Below are 22,243 nucleotides of genomic sequence, written 5' to 3'. Positions count from 1 at the left end.
ACGAATTCATCCAGTAGCCAAGCCGCAATTGTTTCCTTTTTTCCCTCCGACTCGAGCTTTAGACAAGGAGGGCAGGCAGATCCACTTTACGCTAAGCCCCAGCGTCCTCTTGCAAACTGCACAGAGCCTCGGGTTGTGTTTCTGGCTCTCTACCCTGCTTTTCGAGCTTTCTTTCTTCAAGTCTGCTGTACTGCTTCCGCTCCTGCCATCGTCGGCCCCTTGGTGACTTTCCGCATACCCTACTCGACGTCCACGACCACTCTACGAGGCTTCAGCACGCGACGTCGCTCACGAACACTATCCTAGCGGCCCCCCATATCTTCGTGGAAGTTCGCCTATTACATCACACATCCCGGCATTCGCCCAATCCATCGCATTGCAACCCCGCTTCCATCTCGACAAAGTCGCCAGTATTGCAACGATAACTCCTCCGACCCGGTGCAAATTCTTTGCGCGTCGCATGAACTAGACTGCCTACGTCATCGCCGCACACGCATACCGCAGCCATGGACAATCAGGGAGGCGGTGGAAACACGTCGAGCGACTTTGTAAGTTGGATACGGCCATGTCTGCTGCCGACAGAGGCGCAATCGCTCGGGTACATTGGCTAATCTTTGCTTCTCCGTATTGGCAGGTTCGCAAGTTGTACAAGTAGGTCATTGCACTGGGCGCAAGCGCGTCAAGCATGAATGGCGTCATCTAATTGGCTGTTGATAGAATGTTGGAGAGCCCGCAGGACGAAAGCGTAGTACGATGGGGCAATGAAGGCGACAGCTTTGTCGTTCTCGAGGTGCGCATGCCGAGTGTGCCGATACGCGTAGCTTTTACAGACTGACACGACGAGCAGAACGAAAAATTCACCAAGCACATCTTGCCCAAGCACTTCAAACACAGCAACTTTGCCAGTTTCGTGCGCCAACTCAACAAATACGATTTTCACAAGGTCCGGCACAACAATGAAGAGGGTGGCGTGTCTCCCTATGGCGCTGGTGTACGTCGCGATTGTTCCTAAAGCAGCACAAATGCATGGTGAGACTGACAGCTCGACAGGCGTGGGAGTTTAAGCACCCCGATTTCAAGGCCAACAACAAGGACGCTTTGGACAACATTCGCAGAAAAGCGCCTGCACCTCGCAAGCCCAATGCCCTGATGGACGACATGATGCCTACTCAGCAGATGGACCTATTTAACACACAGCTGGTCGCGACACAGCAGCAACTGCAACAATTGCAAGAGCGCTACAACGAACTCAGCATGCACCACTCAATGCTCCTCCAGGAACTCATTGGCGTTCAGAAGACAGTCGTCAACCACGAGCATGTCATGCAATATGTCATGAGCTTCCTCCAGTCGGTCGATGGAAAACAACGACGAGAGAGCCGTGTCGCAAACCCCTTTGCGCCATCAACGGCCGGAGCCGTCAATGGCAAACAGCCCCCTCCTGCACCAATCCCAGAAGACGAGCCTGCATCGCCGCTGCAACACGCTCAGAAATTGCTCACCGAGGCCAACGCCGACCACATGCTCAACTCTCGCAACCTCGAGCACATGAACGAAATTTCTATGAGAATGAACTCGAGCCTCACAACTCCTCCGCCGGATCTTGCCATGAGAAATAGTGCCAGAATGGCTAGAGGCGGTAATCACGGCCCTCAGTCTGCTGCTTCATCGACATCCATGTCATATGGCGAGCTCGACAACCTGGTCTACCCTGTCGGACAAACGAACGGCATTGATCCTATGTTCAGCGAGCACATCCACAACATTCCCTATGCAATGCCTTCGAAGGCTCCCGAGCCTGCACCTGCACCTCCAGTTGTTGACGGAAGAAAGAAGAGCATGCAATACGATCCTGGCTGGGTTAGACAACCTCAAGTACTCCTTGTTGAAGACGACCAAACCTGTAGAAGGATAGGCGGCAAGTTCTTGTATGCTTTCCACTGCGCCGTCGATAGTGCTGTAAGTTTGGAGCGATTTCTCTCCCGGTCAACATCAAGTGCTAACATGCTCACAGCTTGATGGCCTAGAAGCAGTCAACAAGATGAACGCTGGTGCCAAATATGACTTGGTATTGATGGATATCATCATGCCCAACCTTGATGGTGTCTCGGCTTGCCATCTAATCAGACAGTTCGACAACACGCCGATAATCGCCATGACCTCGAACATCCGCAGTGACGATATTGCAATGTACTTCCAGCACGGTATGTGAACAGCAGAATTATCTTCGCAGGCCATCCAACTAATTTGCTGCAGGCATGAATGACGTGCTCCCTAAGCCGTTTACCAAGGAAGGACTATTGAGCATGCTGGAGAAGCATCTTGGCCACCTCAAGAAGTCGCCCTCACAAATCGACGGAGTCCAATCGGGACCTCCGCCACCACTCGTTCAAGTCGCCACGAAGAATTCATTGAAAGCTGAAGACTCACCTGCCACCTCACCAGCTACTATCAGCAACTGGACATCACCTGGAAATGGCCTAGGCATGTCGCCAGCAAACAGCGAAGCCGCTGGAGATGGATACAGTATGGGCGTACCCGGCCACCCTGCAGGACCTTACCACATGCAACCCGGCATGCCACCACCAGGTATGCCTGCTGGAGTCAGTTACGGTGGTTCGCCTCGTGGTCTGCCACCAGGTCTCGGACCGCAATCTGGCGGCCCACATAGACGCCAAATATCCGACATCACGGGCGGGCCCGGCGACGTTGGAGGAGACGTCAAGAGACAGCAAATGTTCGGACCTGGACCCCAACACCTAGCGCCGCACATGGGACCTGGCGTACCTATGGGACAACCGTTACAAAATCCGCTCAATCCCATGCATAGAAGACCCGGATGAGCGAGCATGTGATGTCTAGGATGATGTTGAGCGCAACACAAGATCCCTTAATTCGAAGTGTATTCTCTTATTTATAACAGCCAGGTTGAGACCTGTGTCGTAGTCTGTGGTGGTATAATGAGTAAGGCTGTTTTCCCTGTCCATGTTTCCATGCGACTAAAGCATTTGACTGGCGTCTTTGTCGTTAGATTAGTTTGAAGATATATGGCTTACGAGCCACATAAATTTAGGTATGCATGATTGCATCAACCGTTTCACTCACCTTCTCACTTGGCTCACTGTCCAAGAAAGTGATTGTGCTATTCCACGGATGTAAAACGAATCTTGCCGGCACGCATTCACACAACTTGTCAGCGAACTGCCACCCGATTTTCGTCGCCGTTCTTCCACGCAACCAACAAGAACATATTCATGTCTCAAGTGCGCCTATCAGCTATGGTGACACCACAACGCACGCTCAAGCAAGAAGTTGTTCTACTCCATCAACTCGTCGCCGCCAGCGAACACTCGATCAGAGACCTCCAGCAACAAGTCCAAGCAGTCACTCAGCAGAACAACACACTTAAACAGCGTATCAATGCCTTGGAGAAAGAGCAAAAGGACCTAAGCAAAGAGACATTACCTATCTCGAGCGCCGCGACTGAACCATTCTACCTCAGAAGGGATCTGAGATTCAGAGGCCGAAGAGCAGACCAGATCACTCGCTCTCCGCCTCCCGCTACTGGAACACTCCCGAGATTCAAGCTGGATTATATGAGAAACAGACCAGTCTACCGAGCTATGGAGTAGAGAAGAGGAGGAAGCTCATGGTCTCGGCGCATGTTATCGGGAGGACAGTATACCTCCAAGACAACTATTCTCTTGAACGTATCGAAGTGCAGCCAAAGGGTCACACTGCTAAGCACAATGCTTTATCGAACGCTGTGGAAGGCTGAACCACACATGTCGTTTGCGCCTTCAACATTCATCGCTAGCATCCGCCAAAGCTCAAGGACATTTTGAAAAGGGAGGGAGCAGTGATATTCCTCAGCTGAGCAGAATTGGGATTTGATTGCAGCTGCTCAGGGTTATGGATATCTTCAGGCAACGGGGTCATACTTCCAATACATGGTCCTTCAGTCTCTTCAAAAAGAACAAAAGGCCAGAAATCCATCATATTTTCAGATTTGGTCCGCCAGGAAGACGAGACGATATGCAGAGAGAAAATGGTAACGCCAGAAGCCTGTAGCCGCCCGACAACAAAAAGTGAGCTTTGACCCCCCCACGCATGAAAGTGACGAATTTCTGTTTGCTGCTCCAAACATTTTTTTCACAAAAACATTACAACAGTGACTCATATCTGCCACCTCACCACTTATATTCCTCTGGAAAACGCAAAAAGAATCGCTCTCTCTCCGACTCGATCCAATAGCCTTCTTAAATTACCGTTCATAACCTCCCTCGAGACCCACTTTCTTACCCTACTGTGACCGAAAAGTGCCTCCTTGACTTCTGCAAAAGGACAAAAAGGATAGGATAGCTAAGCTCGGTTTCGATCCGAGGTCCTCCGGGTTGCTTGAACTAGTTCATATGAGCCCGGCGCGCTGTACATTTTGTTAGTATGAATGTTGAGATGTGGCGATTGAGCTATGTTACGAACCTTCCGCTGCGCCACTCAGCTGTGGATGGAAGAAAATTTTGGTTGAGTGAAATATGTCCCTCACGCGGTACGCAACTATGTAAATCGAAGCACGACAGTATCTCATGTGTTATCAGGTATCATTGTTGTCTTTCTCAAGTACTGTAGCTAACATCGAGTGGTTCGTTTGACACGTCATAGAATCTCGTCTATCTAATACTTCGGCTTGAAAGGGATAGTTTTCATCTGGTCCACCGGATTGGCCTTGATCCCAAACAACTTGTAAATCCACTTGAGGATAATAAAAAAGCTTTCCGGCTCACCCATATGCTTAATCCCTTGTACAAACCTCGCCTCTTTGGGGGCTCCATGCAACAAACAAAGGTAATAATCATCAATCGGGAATATCTCATCCTCAGTACCATTGACGAGGAGTAATCTCGCACACTCAGGTTTATCCAACGTGCCATCTTCGAGCAGAGAAAATTTCTTGGCTTCCTTTTTGAACTTTTCAAAGTCGTCGCCATAGCCGTATTTATAGCAGAGGGTTGTGGCGAGATCGAAGGGGTATTCGAGGTTGTTGACGTTGTTGAGCCATTCTTCGTCGAACATGTGATGCACACCTCCACCTAGTGCAACTACACCAGCCAAACGAGTAGGATGTGTGTGAGCAAGTCGAATAGCATAGTACCCTCCCGTCGAAAAGGCCCAGACGCAAGCTTTACCTTTGGCGATCGCGGGTTGGGTATCTATCCAATCGAGAAGACTACTCCATTGTCGGTCTGGAGAGGTTGGATCAGAGGCTAGGGCGGGTGAATCACCAGTACCGGGGATCTCGACAACGATGCTGCCAATGCCGTTCTGACGCCATCCTTCCATCCATACGGCGAGTTCGGTGCGGTAGCCGTCCAGACCGGTCATAATGAGGACTACAGCAGCAGGATTTGATTCACTAGCATCTGAGGGGAGGAGATGGTAGATGGGAATGACCCTGCCCTCGCCTTCAATGCCATGGGTATGTGGGACTTCGATCTCGTGCACGGGGTGTTCGCGAAGGCTGCATGAAGATGTCAGTCACATTTCACATAGACCCATCTCGAAGATACACACCCTAGTCCTTTGTTACATGCTTTCTTACCTTCCTGCCAGGCGTAGCGTTGTTTTTCGGACCGGGGAGCTGGAAATCTGGAAATCCTATAAACCGCACTCGCACGTCTTTGCATGATTAGTATGTCGTTATTCTTCTGCTACACCATGCGACTCACAGATAGAGTTCCGAAGCCTTCTCCTTGTTCCCTTCTTGCTCGGCTCTTTGTGCCTGGGAGACCAGCTCTTCTGCTTTGGGGAAGTAGACTTGAGCATAGTCATCCCAGCTGTATGGCTCTTTGAAGTCGCTCTGTTGTGTCGTGAGCGAGAGTCGTATTGTCAGGCATGATTGTGGCTTACCTCGACAAGCTTCTCAACTATCGGCTCGAAGTCCTGAATGGCACTGAACATGAAAGGGTAGATACCCATTGAGCACTGCAATTCAAGTCAATCGTTAGTCGGTTTGGTTACGTCGGACTCCAATACTTACAGGCTTCTTCCACTTGGTCTCCCAAAGCTGCTTGAAGCTTTCATGATGAGGAGCTTTCTTGTACAGCTTATCTTGGATGAAGAACCCACCCTTTGGAGCAGCCATGTTGTCGACGATGGTTCGGAGATCAAGATTACACAGTAATAGTGCAAAACAAGAGGATGAGTGTCAAGAAGAGGATCACAGCAATGACTTTAATAGCAGGCGGCTACAGAGGCCGGCTCCTCCATAACGAACCCCACTTACCTTCCGGGCAATCGTGTTACATTATCGCAGTGCTTAACGTTTCGCATGGACGTTGTGCTCTGACCTCGGTGTCTTTGACGTTCGAAATGTCCGAACGCATTGCGTCGACGACAAGAATAGAGCTTGAGGTGTAGGGAAAGAGAACAAGATGAACACGTTATAGAGCGATTCGATCTTGTTTTGGCTGGCGTGACGTTCTAAAACAAAATAGCTTGGCTCTGTAACCGCTCCGCCGGACTTGGTGGGGATGATAGAGTTAATTCTCCGAAAGGTACCTCGCGCTAGCATGTTGAGCATCTACGAGAATGCACTCTAGGTATATGCATATTAACAATCAGGCTCAGAGAGAATGCACAGAATTAAGAGAGATGTGCAACTTTGATAAGGTCTGATTGTTGATGTGTACCGTGAAGGTATGAATGACTACTCGGTTGTGCATACCATCAAACTCGTCCAAGTATAAACTCCGCCCAGTTCATGAAAGGCGATGTTGGAAGAGTGCTTCAGGTATTGCTGAGATGCGCACATCTTGTAAGGTCATCCAGCTTGCGTTGTGATTATCGTGCACCCCATCATCCTCGCTCAGGTAACTTTTCCATCCATCGTGCGCCAAACGATCATTTGTGTCCGGTGTATCATTCGAGATCACGACTTTTTTCAAATCAGGAGCGAGTTGGCTGTTTACTAAAGTGCCACAGTCTCGACTCACGTTAGCTAGCCGCAGCTCCTCCAGCCTGTCCCAGCTTCTTGTCAACTTCATCCCGCGGTGGTTGTTTTTGGTACAGAAGGGGTGCAGACCTTCCACCCCAATCCACGCAAGATCAAGTCTAGTCAATGTTCGACTGAAACTGTGCAGGTAATCAACCAAGATCTCCTCAAACAGACTTTTCTGAGATTGAGGCAACAAGCCATCGGAATATGGGCTGGTGATATCCAGCTTCAACACTTTCAGCCGATACCAGATCGGATCCCTGGAAGTACACGCTTCTCCGTACGCGCCGCTCCCAGCCCAGCGGAGGTGCATGATACCCATGGCATGGATGGGAGACAAGCATACTGTATGTATGTGCTTGGGGTTGATACGCTCCAAAGTGATTCGTATCATGATAAGTGTCATCTCGATATCAGTGCAGCCGGGCCATTCGGGATCGCCATTACATGCGATCTTGAGAGTTTCCATCTCTGGCAAGAGCTTGAAGATATCGCACCATTGTTGGAGCAGACTTTGATCGATCGCACCAGGTTTCTTCTGAACGATGTATTTCCAAGCGACCGGCGGCTCGACGTATGGACAGTAAGTCTCTAGAATGTCAGAGATCGAATCGCTGCTACTGTCTGAGTCATGAGTGAGGATACTAGTGTCGAGGTCGTTGTTTAAAAGTGATTGGCAGGCATTGTGGGAAAAGGCGATTCTGACCACAACGTGCCGGCAACCCCGTTCAGCAATCGACAGTAGGTTGGCGTACTGTTTTCGACCAGGAGGCACAGGCGTGTGAATGTAGATGGTTTCGAAAGCCACCTCGTTGAGCTCATAGAGGTCGTGCAATGCGTGGGATGTCGACCTCAGGCTCAACATGTCTTGAGGAGTCAGATATGACTTGATAAAGTGTCCGAGACCAAGACCTTCGGGCGAGGCTTGGAGACGGAGAAGTGTTCTTTCCAATGGTGAAGACATGAAGGCCCGCTTTGTCGGTGCGTAATGTGGGCTGTGGCGCCCAAATAAGAGATGTGATGCCCATTATATATGCCTCGCAGGGCATACAGACGGCCACGCCTGTAATAGAAAAAGCACGCCATGTGTTATGTACCACGATTGTGACTAGCCGGTTTACCGCAGGCTTTTACGAGAGAGATTCATGCTGGAGTGGCACAACATGATCCAACGCATATACTAGCGCAAGGATGGTTTCATCAGGCGATACGTTCGTATGCAGAATCGCTGAGGTAGTCTTTTTGAGGTCCTTTGACTTTGTATCTCAAACCCCACTTCTTCATGCTGTCTTCCATTCTGAAGTCGTAGAAGGCCCAATACATGTCTTTTTCACAGAGGTGGTCTCCTTTGGCAATCCATCGCTCTTCGAGAAGAGAAAACTCCAGCTCATGGAACAGATAGTCGACCTCCTCGCCTCCTTCAGGTGCAGGCTCCTTGACGAACCAAATAGAGATCTTCTCGTCATCGGGACTGAAGCGGTATATGTATTTGCGGTTGGCCAACAACTTGTAGCCTTGCTCAGTGACAAGCTCGCCGGTCTCGTGATATAGCAAGGACGATGCGCCGAAGGCGTTGTGGGGCTTGAATGTGGCAGTACCGGTGAATGTGCCAGAGGGAAAGCCGGGCAAGGCACTGGTGAGTGAGCGACAAAGCTTCCAAGTGCCAGCGAAGCTTTTGAAGATGGTCTCAAGCGGAGGCATCGGTGGCTCGATAAGAGGCATGCTGAACGTGTGTGTTTTCGAGACGTGGTATACTGCTAGTCGAGCGCTAGGATCCATCTCGGAGAGCGCAGCGTAGAGGTTCAACGACCTGGTCCGTGCACATAGCATACCATGCATGATGCTCCAGAGTCCAGCCTGATAATCTGGCATGGGCAGCTGCGTGACCTGAGCCTGCAAGTGGTTCAGTGATTCTGATCGCGCTATCACATTGTGCACCTCCTCTTCTTACAACACCGCAGCTCTTATACTTTGTCGCATGGAAGAGCTGACAGAATTTGCCGAATGTTCCGAGAATGAGGAAGCTACGAAGGAAGTGAAACATTGTGAGGGTAATTGTTGATCGCGCATTGATGGATTAAGTGTTTATAGTACAAGGAAGGGCAAAGTGGGATCCTCCGTCAAGCGTGATGGGACTTGCATGAATTCGTAGCGATTCTGGTCATAGATGTCCAATGCATCTAGTTTACTTCTTGTCGTGCTTCTCAAGGTCGGCCTTGTCCTTGGCCAGCTGGGCCTCACCGGCCTTGACCTTCTGTCTCAAGGCCTCGAGCTTCTCGGCCTCCTGTCTCTTGACGTAGAGGTTCTCGGCAGCCTCCTCGCGGCGGGAGAAAGCGTCACCGGAAGCAGCACCACCGGACCTGGGAGAGCCGGCGTCACCAGCAGCCATTCTGCGAGAAGCGATCGAGAAGCGGGCAACCTGAGGGTTGGCGACGAGAGGGCGGGCAGCGCGGGCAATTCTGAGAGCGGAAGACATGATGATGTTCTGGAAACATGTCAGTGTTGTGTGTAGGTAGGTGGGGACAAGGACAAACTGACTGTGTGTATGGTAGAGGTCGTTTGGTTGGGGATAAAGTGGTTTGTTTGTGTATGAGTTTGTGAGGGGAGAAGAGAAGAAGAAGGAGCTACCGGTAGAAGAAGAAGCTCAGGTGATTCAAGAGCCAATGGCACAGCTTGGAAAGTGGAAGGAGCTACGTCACGGTCAACGATGATCGGAGCTGGACGTCACAGCCGCCGACTGACCGAAGCTGGAGGCCGAGCAAGCACCACCATCTCACAAAAACCTTCTCAACAGAACCTCACGCGCCTTGTCGTTGCACATTCCATTGATCAGTCCCTGTAAGTGGCCATCTGCCTTGTATTCCGCCCGGTTTTCTCTACGTCCCAATCCCGTCGGCCAATGCCCGCTCCGTCGTCGGGCTTCCCCCACATGTTCCTGAACTGTTGAAATGGAGGGGGCTCCAATGAGGGGCGCGTCAACACAGTAGACGCTTGGAGGCAGCACCGCTGTCCTTGGACGCCATGAATTGTCATATCCAGGCTTCATTTACTTGGAAATCCGCCGAGGGAAGACTCAATGTCGCGTCCGCTTTGAGCCGGCCCCTGGTCACACCACGCTTCACCACTTACTGCACACTCTCTGCCTCCAAAAGGCACTCTTTGGCACAGGCTTCCTCAACTACTACATCTTTACCTCTCACACTTGAACCTTACTTGGCCACTCATACTCTGCGGCCTGAGCTGACATATATCCTTCAGTCTTCATCTGCTTCTTCTCGTTCCATCAGCGTGCACTCAACGTCTGGTAATTTATACCTCACCACCTAAACCAAAACAACACACACATCCGTCAACATGGTCGGTCTCGGTCCTCGCAGACCCCCATCCAGAAAGGGTCAGTGAAACTCTTGGAAAGAAATAAGACGGCGTTTGACAATCAACCAGGTTCCATGGCCGATGTGCCCAAGGATCTCCTTGCCCAGATCAAGCACCTTGAGGAGATCTTCACTGTTCCTAAGGAGACTCTCGACAAGATAGTAACAAAGTTTGTCAAGGAGCTCGAGAAGGGTCTTGCTAAGGAGGGCTCTACAATCGTCAGCATTCCTCTACCACTGCCTCTAGGGAGACATCACTGACATCCGACAGCCCATGAATCCGACCTGGTGTATGGGCTTCCCCACTGGTCACGAGACCGGTACCTTCCTCGCTCTCGACATGGGAGGCACCAACCTCCGTGTCTGTGAGATCCACCTGCCCGAGGAAAAGGGAGAGTTCGACATCATCCAGTCCAAGTACCGCATGCCTGAGGAGCTCAAGACCGGCACTGCTGATGAGCTCTGGGGATACATCGCCGACTGTCTGCAGCAGTTCATCGAGTACCACCACGAGGGTGAAAAGCTCGACAAGCTTCCCCTTGGTTTCACCTTCTCGTACCCCGCCACCCAGCACTACATCGACCACGGTATCCTGCAAAGATGGACCAAGGGCTTTGACATTGACGGTGTTGAGGGCGAGGATGTTGTCCCTCCCTTCGAGAAGGCTTTGGCCGAGCGTGGTGTCCCAATCAAGCTGACCGCTCTGATCAACGACACTACTGGTACTCTCATCGCCTCTGCCTACACCGACACCGAGATGAAGATCGGATGTATTTTCGGTACCGGATGTAACGCTGCTTACATGGAGAACTGCGGTTCCATCCCCAAGCTCGCTCACATGAACCTCGACCCTGAGCTTCCCATCGCCATCAACTGCGAGTACGGCGCTTTCGACAACGAGCACGAGGTCCTTCCCCTCACCAAGTACGACCACCAGATCGACGAGGAGTCACCTCGTCCTGGTCAGCAGGCCTTTGAAAAGATGATTGCTGGTCTCTACCTCGGCGAGATCTTCCGTCTTGTTCTGCTTGACATGCACGATGGCAAGCACATGTTCGAGGGCCAGAGCGTCGACAAGCTCAAGAAGCCTTACAACATCGATGCTTCTATTCTTGCCGCTATTGAGGAGTGAGTTCATTACAAGAACCAAACGGCTGACACAAAATGCTGACACCCAACCAGGGACCCCTTCGAGAACTTGTCCGAGACTGCCGAGCTGATGCGCGTCCAATTCGATCTTCAATGCAACAAGCCTGAGCTGGAGTTGGTTCGCCGCCTGGCCGAGCTCATCGGTACCCGTGCCGCTCGTCTGTCCGCCTGTGGTGTCGCTGCTATCTGCAAGAAGAAGGGTTACAAGACTGCTCACGTTGGTGCCGACGGTTCGGTGTTTAACAAGTACCCCCACTTCAAGGCCCGTGGTGCCCAAGCCCTGCGCGAGATGCTCGACTGGCCCGAGAAGAAGAACAAGCGTGATGCCGACCCCGTCGAAATCATGACTGCCGAGGATGGTAGCGGTGTTGGTGCCGCCCTGATTGCTGCCCTTACGCTCAAGAGAGTCAAGGAGGGTCAGCTCGCCGGTATCAAGGATGCCAAGTCCATGCTCAACTTCTAAGCGTTCTGTTTCATGATTGAAAGCGAATCTCTAGATGGGGTTTCTTTTGGCGTGGAGGAGTTTGCGGACACCGGCGTATCATGAGGGTTGATGACGAGAGGGAAGTGGATTGAGAAAGATGCTTCCCCTACTATAGCTAATGGCTATGCTTGCACAAAACGAAATGAACATCTTAACGACAACTCAACTCTGTAAGGTCATTCTGATTCGTGACCAGGTCTGAGAAATAGTATCACAGCAGCGCCAAAGGATAGTAACAAGAAAAAAACAAAACCGAGTATATGGGTATCGTGACGAGAATGCAAAAACCCAAAACAAGACGACCAAAAAAGAAACACAAGAAAACAAGGCTCTCCCCGAGAATCAATCAGAACCCCCAATCCTCATCATCATCACTCAAATCCCAACTTCCAGGCACTCGTCTGTGGCCTCTCAGTCTGCCCGCCGCCGTAGCAGCAGCCGCAGCACCACCGGAAGAAAACATGTCATGAAAAGCCGGTTCTGCTAGATTCAAGGCACCGCTGGCCACTAATCTCGCAGCTATCCTTAGCATAGTGGCTACGAGGTTTGCTGGAGGACCCAGGAAGAGTGCGCAGGTTTTTCGGACCAAGAGGGCGGGAGAGGTCTTTGTGAGCACGGTTGAGGTGGAGGATTGTTTGGCGGGTGTTGAGACGGCGTGAGGAGGAGATGGAGAGGCAGAGCGGGTGGACGAGGCGGAGGGGGAAGGGGCGCGGCGTTGGCGAAGGAGGTCTGATGCTTCTAAGGGAGTGAGGACGGGGAGGGTGGACCAGGATGTTGCGGTTGAGATAGAGGTTGTAGAGAGGGCTGGCGAGGAGGCTGTAAAGGTGGCGGATGTGGTTTCGGTTGTTGATGTGGATGGTGATGCTGCTTTGTGTCCGAGTCGAGGACTTTCCTTTGTGGGATCCTCCGAGTTGGATTGTTCGGGTACGTTTATCGGTGGTGCTTCTTCCTCCGTTTGCTCTGTTGCTCCTGCAGCTGTTTGCTCTGGCGAGTCGTCTGGCAAGAGGAGTGTAGTGGTGGTTTCGTCGGCCTCTGGTTTCTCATGAGACGTTCCAGTTGTGTCATCGGTCACTATGAGCTCTGGTTCATCATCTGGTTGCTCGACAACGATCATAGGCTCAGTAGCAGGTGGATTATCGTGCTCGGGTGCCAATACAGCAATAGGTCTGACTGGTGTCGAATGCAATAATTTGTCTGCGGTAATGCCTTCATGAATGTGGTAGTCAGGAGAGTAGAGAGGCAGGTCTTGGTCATTGTCTGCAGACTCTGGCATAGGTGGTAGTCTGGAACCTAGCGTGGTCGAGAGAGTGCGGGAGAGAGGCGGTGCAGTGTCGCGAGCAGTCTGATTGAAGATGCCAGCCATCTTGCGAACCTTGTTGACCTTTGACGGAGGCGACGACTCGAGACTCAATTGTGGAGGAGCCGTCACAGATCGCATAGTGGCAGCGACACTCTTTGAAGGGAAAAGTCCAGGAAGTTGCGGCGGCTTGTCTCTGCTGGCAAGTGTTGTGGCATCCTGCTCTTTTCCATCCTCGTCCTCTGATCTTGCTGCTTCCTCAGACCTTGCTGCCTCGTCGGTGTCTGATCGTTCAGTGTCTGACCTCGAGTGGTTTCTGTTGGGGTGCAGTAGCTGAGGCTCGTCCAGATCAGCTCCTTCGGGCCTCCAGACCTTGTCAAGTCTCCATCTTTTCGCGGGCTCAATCAAGTCTCTTGAAAATCGGCGTGAGTTCCTGCTCGGCATCTCTGGTAGGTCCTCGCCAAAGCCTCTCTGGAAAGGACAGGCTGTTCTCTCATAGTACAGCACCTTGACCAGCGTCTTCTTGAGTAGCTCAACATGTTCCAGGTCTTCTTGTGTATTTCCAGGTAACTCGATACGGTAGTAGGTGTTGGGAAGGACGCGCATGGCGAACTTGGAGACGCCGTCGACACACCAGCATTGCGAACGAGGAAGGATGGCGTGTAACAGACTCCCAGAATGAAGGAAAGCGACAGAGCCAGGTACGCGATAGATCTCTAGAGGTCCTGGTCTTGTGTCAGTACATTCTCGTCACCGTGTGAGAACGCGCACCGTCATACCAGCAGCCATGGTGCGCTCAGTAGGCGAGGTCCATGGTAGAGAGGTGGCACCGTCTGCTTCTCCATCGTAGCTTGCAATGCTCGACCTTGAGCTGGGTCGCGACCTCAGGGATGGAGCTGAGGTGAAGGACACGATCTTGGCCGAAGGGTGGACGAACAGTGTCTCGATGCCATCTGCGGCACCAATCTCTACCGGTTGTTGCGCCTTTGTCGGGTTTGCAAGTCGCGAGGGGAGGGTGAAAGATCGCCGCAGACCAGTCGAGGCGGACGGCATATCCTTGGAGGTGCTAGACGAGGGCCGCGAAGACATGGCATCCCCGAGTCTCCGCGCCGGGTGCTTGGTCGGGTATTAGGGTGCGTTGTTAGGACGTGACTCTGTGATCTAGACAGAGATTCCGAGTAAGAGTGAGGCGGCCGTCTTCATTCCATGCTCCAACACTGCCTTGCCTTTCACCATGCGGGGCATAACGTGCCGGTCAAGAAAATGTCCCCTCCAATTTAAGGAGTCATTTTATGCACGAACTACTACGTAACAGGGCTTGTTTGGAGCTCTCCAATTCTATTCTTCTAGCTGTTTCAGATGAAGACACTGTGAGAGGAAGTCAGCTTCTGGTCTGATCGCACCTCTATCGAGTCATGATTTACTGTATGCCTGAAGCACATTCGTCCCTACCAGTACATGTACCTATGCGCCCGAATACAACGACACAAGTCTTTATCTACTTGTATGCTCATAGCATGGTTCTAGATATCAACGGCCAGGGCCGCCCGCACGGCAGCAAACCCCTGGATGGTTCAGCCAGCCGGAAGATCGGCGATTCTCGAACAATGACGTCGGTAAACGCGTCCACGATGAGCTTGGAGGGTTCAAGCAAATTGTTGAACAGAGGATGCTGACTTTCCATTCTTGTCCTTGTCATCCACAGTCCAGGACAACAGGTAGCAATGTCCAACTTTGACCCCAATGCCATCTTGCGTGGTGCACAACTCACCGTGGTTGGTGGTAAGCGCACCCAGCCTGTCGCGTGCCAGTACCGATTGACTGACACAACCAACCAAGCCTATCGAGCACTGCAGAACCCCAAACTCTTTACCTCTGAGCACTACAGACAAGCTGCCCTGGCTGTTGCAGCCGGAATCGCCATCCGCGTCCTCATTGCGATTCCCGTACGCCCTCTTGACACCCATCGAAACCAGATTGTCTGACATACCCTGACAGGCCGTCGGTGTCCGCGTTCTCATCGCCTTCCTAGGACTGTTTACAGATTTGAAGAGCTCGGGATGGGATAATGATATAATGGAAGGTCTGGACTTCTTGGAGCATTCTGTGCTGCAGTTGCCCTTCTTCCTCATGAGCTTCATGAGATACATCAGTCCTTCTCTAGACAACATGTAAGTAATTGAAGGAGGCCGAAGTCGGAATATTGGTGGACTGATCTTCTCTAGGTTTATGGAATCGCTCCGATGGGTCGACGAGACCTACGTCGCAAAGCACAAGGGTGAAGATCCCAACCAGCTCCGCGCCATGTACTATCCCAACATGCGTCAATACACCCACCATGGCCCTGCTCCCGCTGCAGGTGAGAAGCCTTCGGAGAATGCCCCCAAGCAAGCTGCCATCAAATTCCTGATGCGCTACGGTCGCAAGGCCGGCATCTCGTTGGCTGTCTATCTGCTCTCATGCCTGCCATATATCGGTCGCTTTGTCTTGCCTGCCGCAAGTTTCTACACTTTCAATAAACAAGTTGGCCTGCAGCCTGCTCTCATTATCTTTGGTAGCTCCGTATTTCTGCCTAAGCGATACCTGGTTCAGTTCTTGCAGAGCTACTTTGCTTCCAGAAGTTTGATGAGAGAATTGCTTGAGCCCTACTTCTCGCGCATCCGATACACCCCTCAGCAAAAGAAGATCTGGTTTCACGATCGTGAGGGTGTTCTGTTCGGCTTTGGTGTTGGCTTCTTCGTCTTCCTCAAGATTCCCCTGCTCGGCGTACTCATTTACGGCATCGCTGAGGCTTCTACTGCCTTTTTGATTACCAAGGTCACCGACCCACCACCACAGCCTGAGGAGTGGACCAATTTCGCTGAGACTCAAGCTCACTGGCGCAACAAGCACGAGTTCTTGAAGCTTCCTCTAGACAAGCTGGATGCATTGAACATTACCTCTACTAAGGAAGGTGAGAAGCCGGACGCAACTACGATCAAAGGTCGGCAGTTCACCTAAACTTCCTCGTTTGTAATGAAGCAAGACAAGACATTCAGATAGCTTCGACAGAGTCTACCATACTACAAGAGTAACAACATCAACACCAGAATACAAGTCAAATCCAATACTTGCCGCATCGAATATCCTAATCAGATAGCTCCGAGTTATGTCCATCGGTGTTGGTCCGCACGTCCGTGCACCACATATTTTACCCCTCCATCGAGCAAGCTACCCCACACCTTGATTGGCATATCGTGACGATAGATTGTTACATACCTGCCGCTCTTGACTGATGTCAATTGCTTATCTCTTGTCAACCCAGAGGCCGGCACGGCTTGACTACCGCCCATAACTAATCTGAGCTGACCATATAATATTACAGCTTGCCCCGCTTCAGGTGGGCTCTCTCTTTCTCCATATTATCATCTCTCTTGTGCTTCCAAGCTTCAATTGTCCACACCATTACTGCTTCCAGTTGAAAACATCAAAATGGGCAAATCAGAGATCAGATATGCTGCCAAGGTCGATTTGGAAAAGGACGCTGCTACCCAGCCTCAACTTCACGTAAGTAAACGCAAACCACATCCACCTTGCTTGACTGACACATGTGACAGAACCGTTGGCACCCTGACAGTATCGTACTCTCAATCTCTCCACAATATACAACAGCTAACCCTTAGCAGTTCCTGCCGCTGGCAAGATCAAGGACGGTGAAGTCGTGAAAATCGAATGTGTCGACTGGACAGGCGGCCAAATCAAAAACACCGACGACGCAGACGACATCAAGAACGTCGACTTGACCAAAATCCACTACCTCAGCGGCCCCTTTGAGATTGAGAATGCGGAACCTGGAGACGTTCTAGTCGTTGAAATTCAAGATGTTCAACCACTTCAAGATCAACCTTGGGGTTTCACTGGTATCTTCGCAAAGGAAAATGGTGGTGGCTTCTTGGATGAACTGTACCCTGATGCGTGAGTTGTGCTTGTCGATTGCCAAGTAGGAGAGTTACTGATGGTCGGGCAGAGCAAAAGCAATCTGGGACTTCGAAGGCATCTTCTGCTCCTCTCGCCACATCCCTCACGTCCGCTTCCCTGGCCTCATTCACCCAGGAATCCTAGGCTGTGCTCCGTCGGCAGAGATTCTGGCCGAATGGAACCGTCGCGAAGGCCAATTGATCTCCGAATGCTCACACATGACACGCGATGTAGCTCAACCCCCCAACTCCAAGAACGTCCACGCCGGCTCAGCAGACGAAACCCTTAAGAAAAAGGTCGGCGAAGAAGGTGCCAGAACCATCCCAGGCCGTCCTGAACACGGTGGAAACTGCGACATCAAGAACCTTTCCCGCGGCTCAAAAGTGTACCTCCCTGTTCATGTCCCTGGTGCCAAGTTCAGCGTTGGCGACCTCCACTTCTCTCAAGGCGACGGAGAAATCTCCTTCTGTGGCGCTATTGAGATGGCAGGTGTCATTACCATAAAGTTCAAAGTCATGAAAGATGGCGTCAAGCATTTGGACATGAAGTCGCCCATCTACATCCCCGGTGCTGTGGAGCCGAACTTTGGTCCTGGAAGACATATTTACTTCGAGGGCTTTTCAGTCGACAGCGATGGTAAGCAGCATTTCTTGGATACGACGATTGCTTATCGGCAGACTTGCTTGAGAACCATCGAGTACCTGAGGAGATATGGGTACAGTGATTATCAGATTTATCTGCTGTTGAGTTGCGCTCCGGTGCAGGGACACATTGCTGGTATCGTCGATGTGAGTTCCTCCTTGCCGCGAGACTTGGTCCACATTCGCTGACGTTTTCAATGCAGATTCCCAATGCTTGCACCACTCTGGGTCTGCCAATAGACATCTTTGACTTTGACATCAGACCAGAGGCTCCTGTCCAGAAGCTCGACATGGGCACTTGTGCTTTTACCTCCAGGTAGAGCCTGTTTGACTGAAGATGAAGAAGATGATGACAATGATGGTGATGGTTGGACTATTTGTACATAGTCACTTGGTCAGCACGAGGGTAGTCACGTTCTGGTTCCGTAGTCTGATGAACGTAGTAATGGCAGTCATGGCTTTCTCATTGATCATCAATATTTAGCCGAGTTTCCCGACCTATCAGACTTGATATGGTGATTTCAATTCTCATCTTCGCTCTCTCTGTGTGTGTGCTTGTGACCTTCTCCATTAACGACAACACATCACCTCTCCTTCACCGTTAACATCGGCTTGTCTCGACCGATGAATCTCAATCGATAACAATATATTCCACTCCATCCTTCTGAAACACTCCCTTGACTGGAGCTTCAGTGTAGACCTCGAACAAAGCTCGAAGTACGACCCCACCATGCGTCGTCGACTCTGCGACCTCTTTGTCAGAAGCAGTCAGATTCTCAATGGCAGAGGCAGAGGCATCAGGTAACAGCTGAGCGACGACTTCCTGTCGAGACTCGAGTTTGGTCTGCGAGAAGCTTCCGTCACGAAGGTCTTTTGCTGCAACAGTCTTCTGATGAGCTTTGGCAATCTGAAGTCCAAGTGCAAACGCCACTTTCCTGTCGACACCATTACCGATTTGCCTCCATTGCTGAGACGGTTTTCCGATGACGATTTCGTTATCGGGAAGGCCCTGAACCCTTCTTGCCTCCATGACCGACATGAGCCTAGGCTGGTCCCAATGCAGCGTGCGACCAATGAATGAATCATGAGGCTGGATCATTGTAGTAAGACATCCCACAAGGCGATCAGGATACAAGCGAGACCAGCTTTTACTGTGTTTGGAACCTCTGTACTGATTAGCCCACCTGTAATCTGCTATGGCTTGCTTGGACATCTTTCCGGCGGCGTATGCTTGCATAAAGCCTTGGCCCCGAGGCCAGCGAGGTACCATCTGGATGATTGCCCTAGTTCTCAAGTCCTCGTACCGGCAGAGTCGATGGTCAGGGACCTGGACGCATGTCTGGACATGGCCATCTGCGATGTTTGGCAGATCTCCAAACGCATCCTCTGCAGTCAGAGACGGAAGAGGGCACACGTCGTGTTTACGCTGGCCAAAGGGAAGGCCGTTCGAGGCATAGCCGATCGCGTTGGTCCTGCTTAGCTCGACACAGGCATGAGTCTGGGGGGGAGATTCAGGAGGGATAATTCCAGGAGCAGTCGCAAGGATGAAAAGTCGTTGCCGAGATTGACAAGATCCATAATGACCAGGATCCATCAAGAGCTGTTTGACTTGATATCCCATACTTACAAGGCAACACAAAACCTGCGAGAAAACGTTCAACTCCTTTGCGTTCTTGGGAGCGCTTGCCATGCCGATAACATTCTCTAGAACAAGATATGTTGGCATAAAAAGGTCGACATATGAACAGACAGAAGCCACCAGTGAGCAGTTCCGTAAAGACGGGATACTGTTCTTGTCAGGCTGCAAGACTGAGAAACCAGGGCACGGAGATCCGGCGGCCAGCACGTCAACATCACCAATGGTTGCGATCCTGTGGTCTGCTGACCCTTGAATAGCTTTGGCGAGATAGTCGTCCACGCTGCCCAGAAAGAGGCTGAGTTTCTCCGGTTCCCTTGAGTTTGCTCTGTATGAGTGGAGCGCATGCTGGGCTATGTCTATGCCCCATTTGAATTTGAGACCACCTCCTTCCTCAAGACCTCGATCTAACGAGCCCGCTCCACAGAAGATGCCCATACCGTTGAGCCTGCTTGTTGTAGTCTCTTGCTTGAAATTCCAGGTAGGCTTTGTCGAGCTGACGACAAACCAGTAGTCACCTGCACCGCCTCGATCATAAGGCGATTTGACATCTGTGATTGTAGCAAAGGTTGCGATTTTACAGCTACGGGTGATAGACTCGGGACCAACTTCGAAGGTACCGTCAGCCAATTCAAGCTGGTTAGGAGGCGCACGATCATTGCCTAGGTCACGGCGACATCGAAGCAAAGCCTGCAAAGCGATTTGGCGTGATGTGAAGCCACGGATAATGGCTGGCTCCAGAATCAATGTCGTTTCGGTCTGATGGTAGACAAGCACCGTATCTCCGATACCGAACTCCTTTGCGACCTTGTCCATTTCTGTTTCAGTGTGTCTGCATACACAGGTAAAGTCAGATGGCTGAAGTTGAGTAAAGTCGTAGGCTCCCAGCATTGGCTCGGTCCGAAACTTTTGTCTGACGAAGAAGCCTTGTGACTGTCCAGGATTGGTGACAAACCACTGAACCGGCACAATTGACTGTACCGTTTCAGCGTCGATCGCGTTTTCTCCACATGAGCAATTGTCGCTGATGAAGAGCTCGTTCTGGTATGGGTAATGACCATGTCCTAGCGTCGTGTCGCTCGGTTCGTATAGCCACAGGATGTCCAACTTGAGCGCACCATTCTTCCACTTTCGGACCTCCTGCACAAAGGCATACCACACAGTTCCCCTCGAACCTCTCCACTGGGATTTTTTGTCTGCAAAAACACTGATTACATCGCCTTTTCGAATCTTCCTGGCTGTGGCTGTGGCTGTATTCTGGAATGGCGGTATGCTGGTTGGACGACAACCGAGCGGTGTCAGACCTAGCTGATTTCTTCGAGACAGTTGTCTTTGGTACGTTGTTGGATCAACGTCCTGCAGAACTTGCATCTGGAAATTGAACGGCATCTTGTGGAATGACTCGAAGACGAATGGCGTTACAACAGTCTTCTTATATGCTGAGACTTCCGTCGGTATGGCTCGTAGTCTCTGGACATCGGTTTCTCCAAAGATAGGTTGTTTCAACAGCTGTTTATTGACACTATAGCATTCTCTGATAAGGAAGGCCAGGTTTGCACAGAAGGCCTGACCGAAGTCGTGTGAGGGATGTTTTCTCAACCACTCCTTCGTGGACATCGAGTGTTGGTATACTTGATTCACATACGCATAGAATTGTCGGCGGAACAAGCACAATGTAACCGGTCGTTCTGAGCACTCAAGAAAGTCGATAACGTACTTGGTGAATTGGAAGACCCAGAGCGAAGCATCGTAGTAACGAGTATACTCTCTTGCAGGACGCTTGAGTTGATACCAGACATTGCCTCTCTTGCCTAGTGGAGATTGGATGCATGCAGACACCGAACTGCTTTCGCCTTCATCTCCGTAGCCTTCGAGAGCCAGACAATCGAACGAGACCCCTTTCACGGATCGTTGCTCAGTGTCAACACTGATGACACCGTCGAAGACAAGTTGATTGACCCCAGACTCGGCCATCAGATGGTGAACGGGACAGAGCTCATTAGCATGCCGGAAGTAGTCGCTTCTGTGATAAATGGTGAAGTCGGTCAATTCCCATATATTGCAGTCATCTCTCGGGCGATCAGCAGCATTCCAGATGGCGGCCAGCTCGTTGATCGCTTGGTGTTCTGGGGTTGGCGGAAGTCGAGGTTGCTAGCCCTTGTAACGTGAGGCCGGATAGCACAAGTTACCGGATTGGACGATGACTTTCTGTCTCTTTGGTGCTGGCTGCTGTGAGTGAGCATCGTCGGAGCCGGAAGAGTGCTTCTCCTCGCCATGCTTCCGTGTTCTGCTCTCGTCCCTCGAACTTGGCGAGTCTGTCGCCTCTGGTGTCGGATATGTGAAAGGTAACGCCATGGGACATATGCATATGCGCGTAAGAGATGTTCCAAAGAATTTGGGTATGACAAGTAATTAATGGATGACAGATGAAATGAGGCAGAAACAAGACCAGTGAAGAATGTCAGTCACTGCGAAGGTGAAGAACAGTTGGAGGGGAAGCAGGTCGCGTTTGCTCCTGCACCAGACAATAGAGCTAGTTCCTTCCACTTGACCTACCTCCCATGATGAAGGGGAAGAGAAGTGAAGGCAAGGACGCGACGTATAAAGACCGAGGACTCAAGTGGAGCATGTTTCCCAAGGGATAAATGAGGTTTAATGCAGGCTGAGGAATTTATGCACTACCCTGAGCGCGTGCGGGAAGGACTGTGTTG

General features: G+C 51.2%; 10 protein-coding genes across 10 annotated transcripts; 4 read left to right on the top strand and 6 right to left on the bottom strand.

Annotated features, from left to right (window-relative positions):
- Positions 1 to 718: 718 nt before the first annotated feature.
- AUEXF2481DRAFT_696292 (uncharacterized protein) lies at positions 719 to 3,022 on the top strand (the record flags this gene model as incomplete). Its single annotated transcript, XM_013492949.1, has 5 exons — positions 719 to 790; positions 848 to 991; positions 1,051 to 1,959; positions 2,015 to 2,204; positions 2,257 to 3,022. 5 exons carry the CDS (start codon positions 719 to 721, stop codon positions 2,841 to 2,843), a joined length of 1,902 nt encoding a protein of 633 aa, XP_013348403.1. The 3' UTR covers positions 2,844 to 3,022.
- Positions 3,023 to 4,674: 1,652 nt separating this feature from the next.
- On the bottom strand, positions 4,675 to 6,142 carry AUEXF2481DRAFT_1020 (uncharacterized protein; the record flags this gene model as incomplete). The annotated part of the gene is made up of 5 exons (XM_013492402.1): positions 4,675 to 5,518; positions 5,572 to 5,676; positions 5,727 to 5,857; positions 5,908 to 5,982; positions 6,038 to 6,142. The coding sequence occupies 5 exons, from the start codon at positions 6,140 to 6,142 to the stop codon at positions 4,675 to 4,677; spliced, it is 1,260 nt and encodes a 419-aa protein (XP_013347856.1).
- A 616-nt stretch (positions 6,143 to 6,758) lies between these two features.
- On the bottom strand, positions 6,759 to 7,958 carry AUEXF2481DRAFT_25420 (uncharacterized protein; the record flags this gene model as incomplete). Its single annotated transcript, XM_013492547.1, has 1 exon — positions 6,759 to 7,958. One exon carries the CDS (start codon positions 7,956 to 7,958, stop codon positions 6,759 to 6,761), a length of 1,200 nt encoding a protein of 399 aa, XP_013348001.1.
- Positions 7,959 to 8,076: 118 nt separating this feature from the next.
- Positions 8,077 to 9,476, bottom strand: AUEXF2481DRAFT_181527 (uncharacterized protein). The gene is made up of 2 exons (XM_013492948.1): positions 8,946 to 9,476; positions 8,077 to 8,887 (listed from the first exon to the last, which is right to left on the bottom strand). Exons 1-2 carry the CDS (start codon positions 9,036 to 9,038, stop codon positions 8,195 to 8,197), a joined length of 786 nt encoding a protein of 261 aa, XP_013348402.1. The 5' UTR covers positions 9,039 to 9,476; the 3' UTR covers positions 8,077 to 8,194.
- On the bottom strand, positions 9,134 to 9,890 carry AUEXF2481DRAFT_181654 (uncharacterized protein). Its single transcript, XM_013492947.1, has 4 exons — positions 9,737 to 9,890; positions 9,623 to 9,684; positions 9,240 to 9,479; positions 9,134 to 9,215 (listed from the first exon to the last, which is right to left on the bottom strand). Exons 1-3 carry the CDS (start codon positions 9,764 to 9,766, stop codon positions 9,254 to 9,256), a joined length of 318 nt encoding a protein of 105 aa, XP_013348401.1. The 5' UTR covers positions 9,767 to 9,890; the 3' UTR covers positions 9,134 to 9,215; positions 9,240 to 9,253.
- Positions 9,891 to 10,348: 458 nt separating this feature from the next.
- On the top strand, positions 10,349 to 12,164 carry AUEXF2481DRAFT_696290 (uncharacterized protein; the record flags this gene model as incomplete). Its single annotated transcript, XM_013492946.1, has 4 exons — positions 10,349 to 10,388; positions 10,439 to 10,587; positions 10,616 to 11,496; positions 11,551 to 12,164. 4 exons carry the CDS (start codon positions 10,349 to 10,351, stop codon positions 11,978 to 11,980), a joined length of 1,500 nt encoding a protein of 499 aa, XP_013348400.1. The 3' UTR covers positions 11,981 to 12,164.
- Positions 12,165 to 12,205: 41 nt separating this feature from the next.
- Positions 12,206 to 14,569, bottom strand: AUEXF2481DRAFT_181915 (uncharacterized protein). The gene is made up of 2 exons (XM_013492945.1): positions 14,078 to 14,569; positions 12,206 to 14,023 (listed from the first exon to the last, which is right to left on the bottom strand). The coding sequence occupies exons 1-2, from the start codon at positions 14,385 to 14,387 to the stop codon at positions 12,348 to 12,350; spliced, it is 1,986 nt and encodes a 661-aa protein (XP_013348399.1). The 5' UTR covers positions 14,388 to 14,569; the 3' UTR covers positions 12,206 to 12,347.
- Positions 14,570 to 15,022: 453 nt separating this feature from the next.
- Positions 15,023 to 16,298, top strand: AUEXF2481DRAFT_1015 (uncharacterized protein; the record flags this gene model as incomplete). Its single annotated transcript, XM_013492401.1, has 4 exons — positions 15,023 to 15,080; positions 15,138 to 15,244; positions 15,297 to 15,469; positions 15,524 to 16,298. 4 exons carry the CDS (start codon positions 15,023 to 15,025, stop codon positions 16,296 to 16,298), a joined length of 1,113 nt encoding a protein of 370 aa, XP_013347855.1.
- Positions 16,299 to 16,769: 471 nt separating this feature from the next.
- Positions 16,770 to 18,216, top strand: AUEXF2481DRAFT_1014 (uncharacterized protein; the record flags this gene model as incomplete). The annotated part of the gene is made up of 5 exons (XM_013492400.1): positions 16,770 to 16,844; positions 16,895 to 16,913; positions 16,964 to 17,252; positions 17,305 to 18,043; positions 18,100 to 18,216. 5 exons carry the CDS (start codon positions 16,770 to 16,772, stop codon positions 18,214 to 18,216), a joined length of 1,239 nt encoding a protein of 412 aa, XP_013347854.1.
- A 311-nt stretch (positions 18,217 to 18,527) lies between these two features.
- Positions 18,528 to 21,887, bottom strand: AUEXF2481DRAFT_1013 (uncharacterized protein; the record flags this gene model as incomplete). The annotated part of the gene is made up of 2 exons (XM_013492399.1): positions 18,528 to 21,658; positions 21,722 to 21,887. 2 exons carry the CDS (start codon positions 21,885 to 21,887, stop codon positions 18,528 to 18,530), a joined length of 3,297 nt encoding a protein of 1,098 aa, XP_013347853.1.
- Between the last annotated feature and the right edge of the window lie 356 nt (positions 21,888 to 22,243).

The sequence above is a fragment of the Aureobasidium subglaciale genome, assembly GCF_000721755.1.
Source record: "Aureobasidium subglaciale EXF-2481 unplaced genomic scaffold scaffold_1, whole genome shotgun sequence".
Classification (NCBI taxonomy): domain Eukaryota; kingdom Fungi; phylum Ascomycota; class Dothideomycetes; order Dothideales; family Saccotheciaceae; genus Aureobasidium; species Aureobasidium subglaciale.
This window is presented reverse-complemented; position numbering and strand designations above follow the sequence as displayed.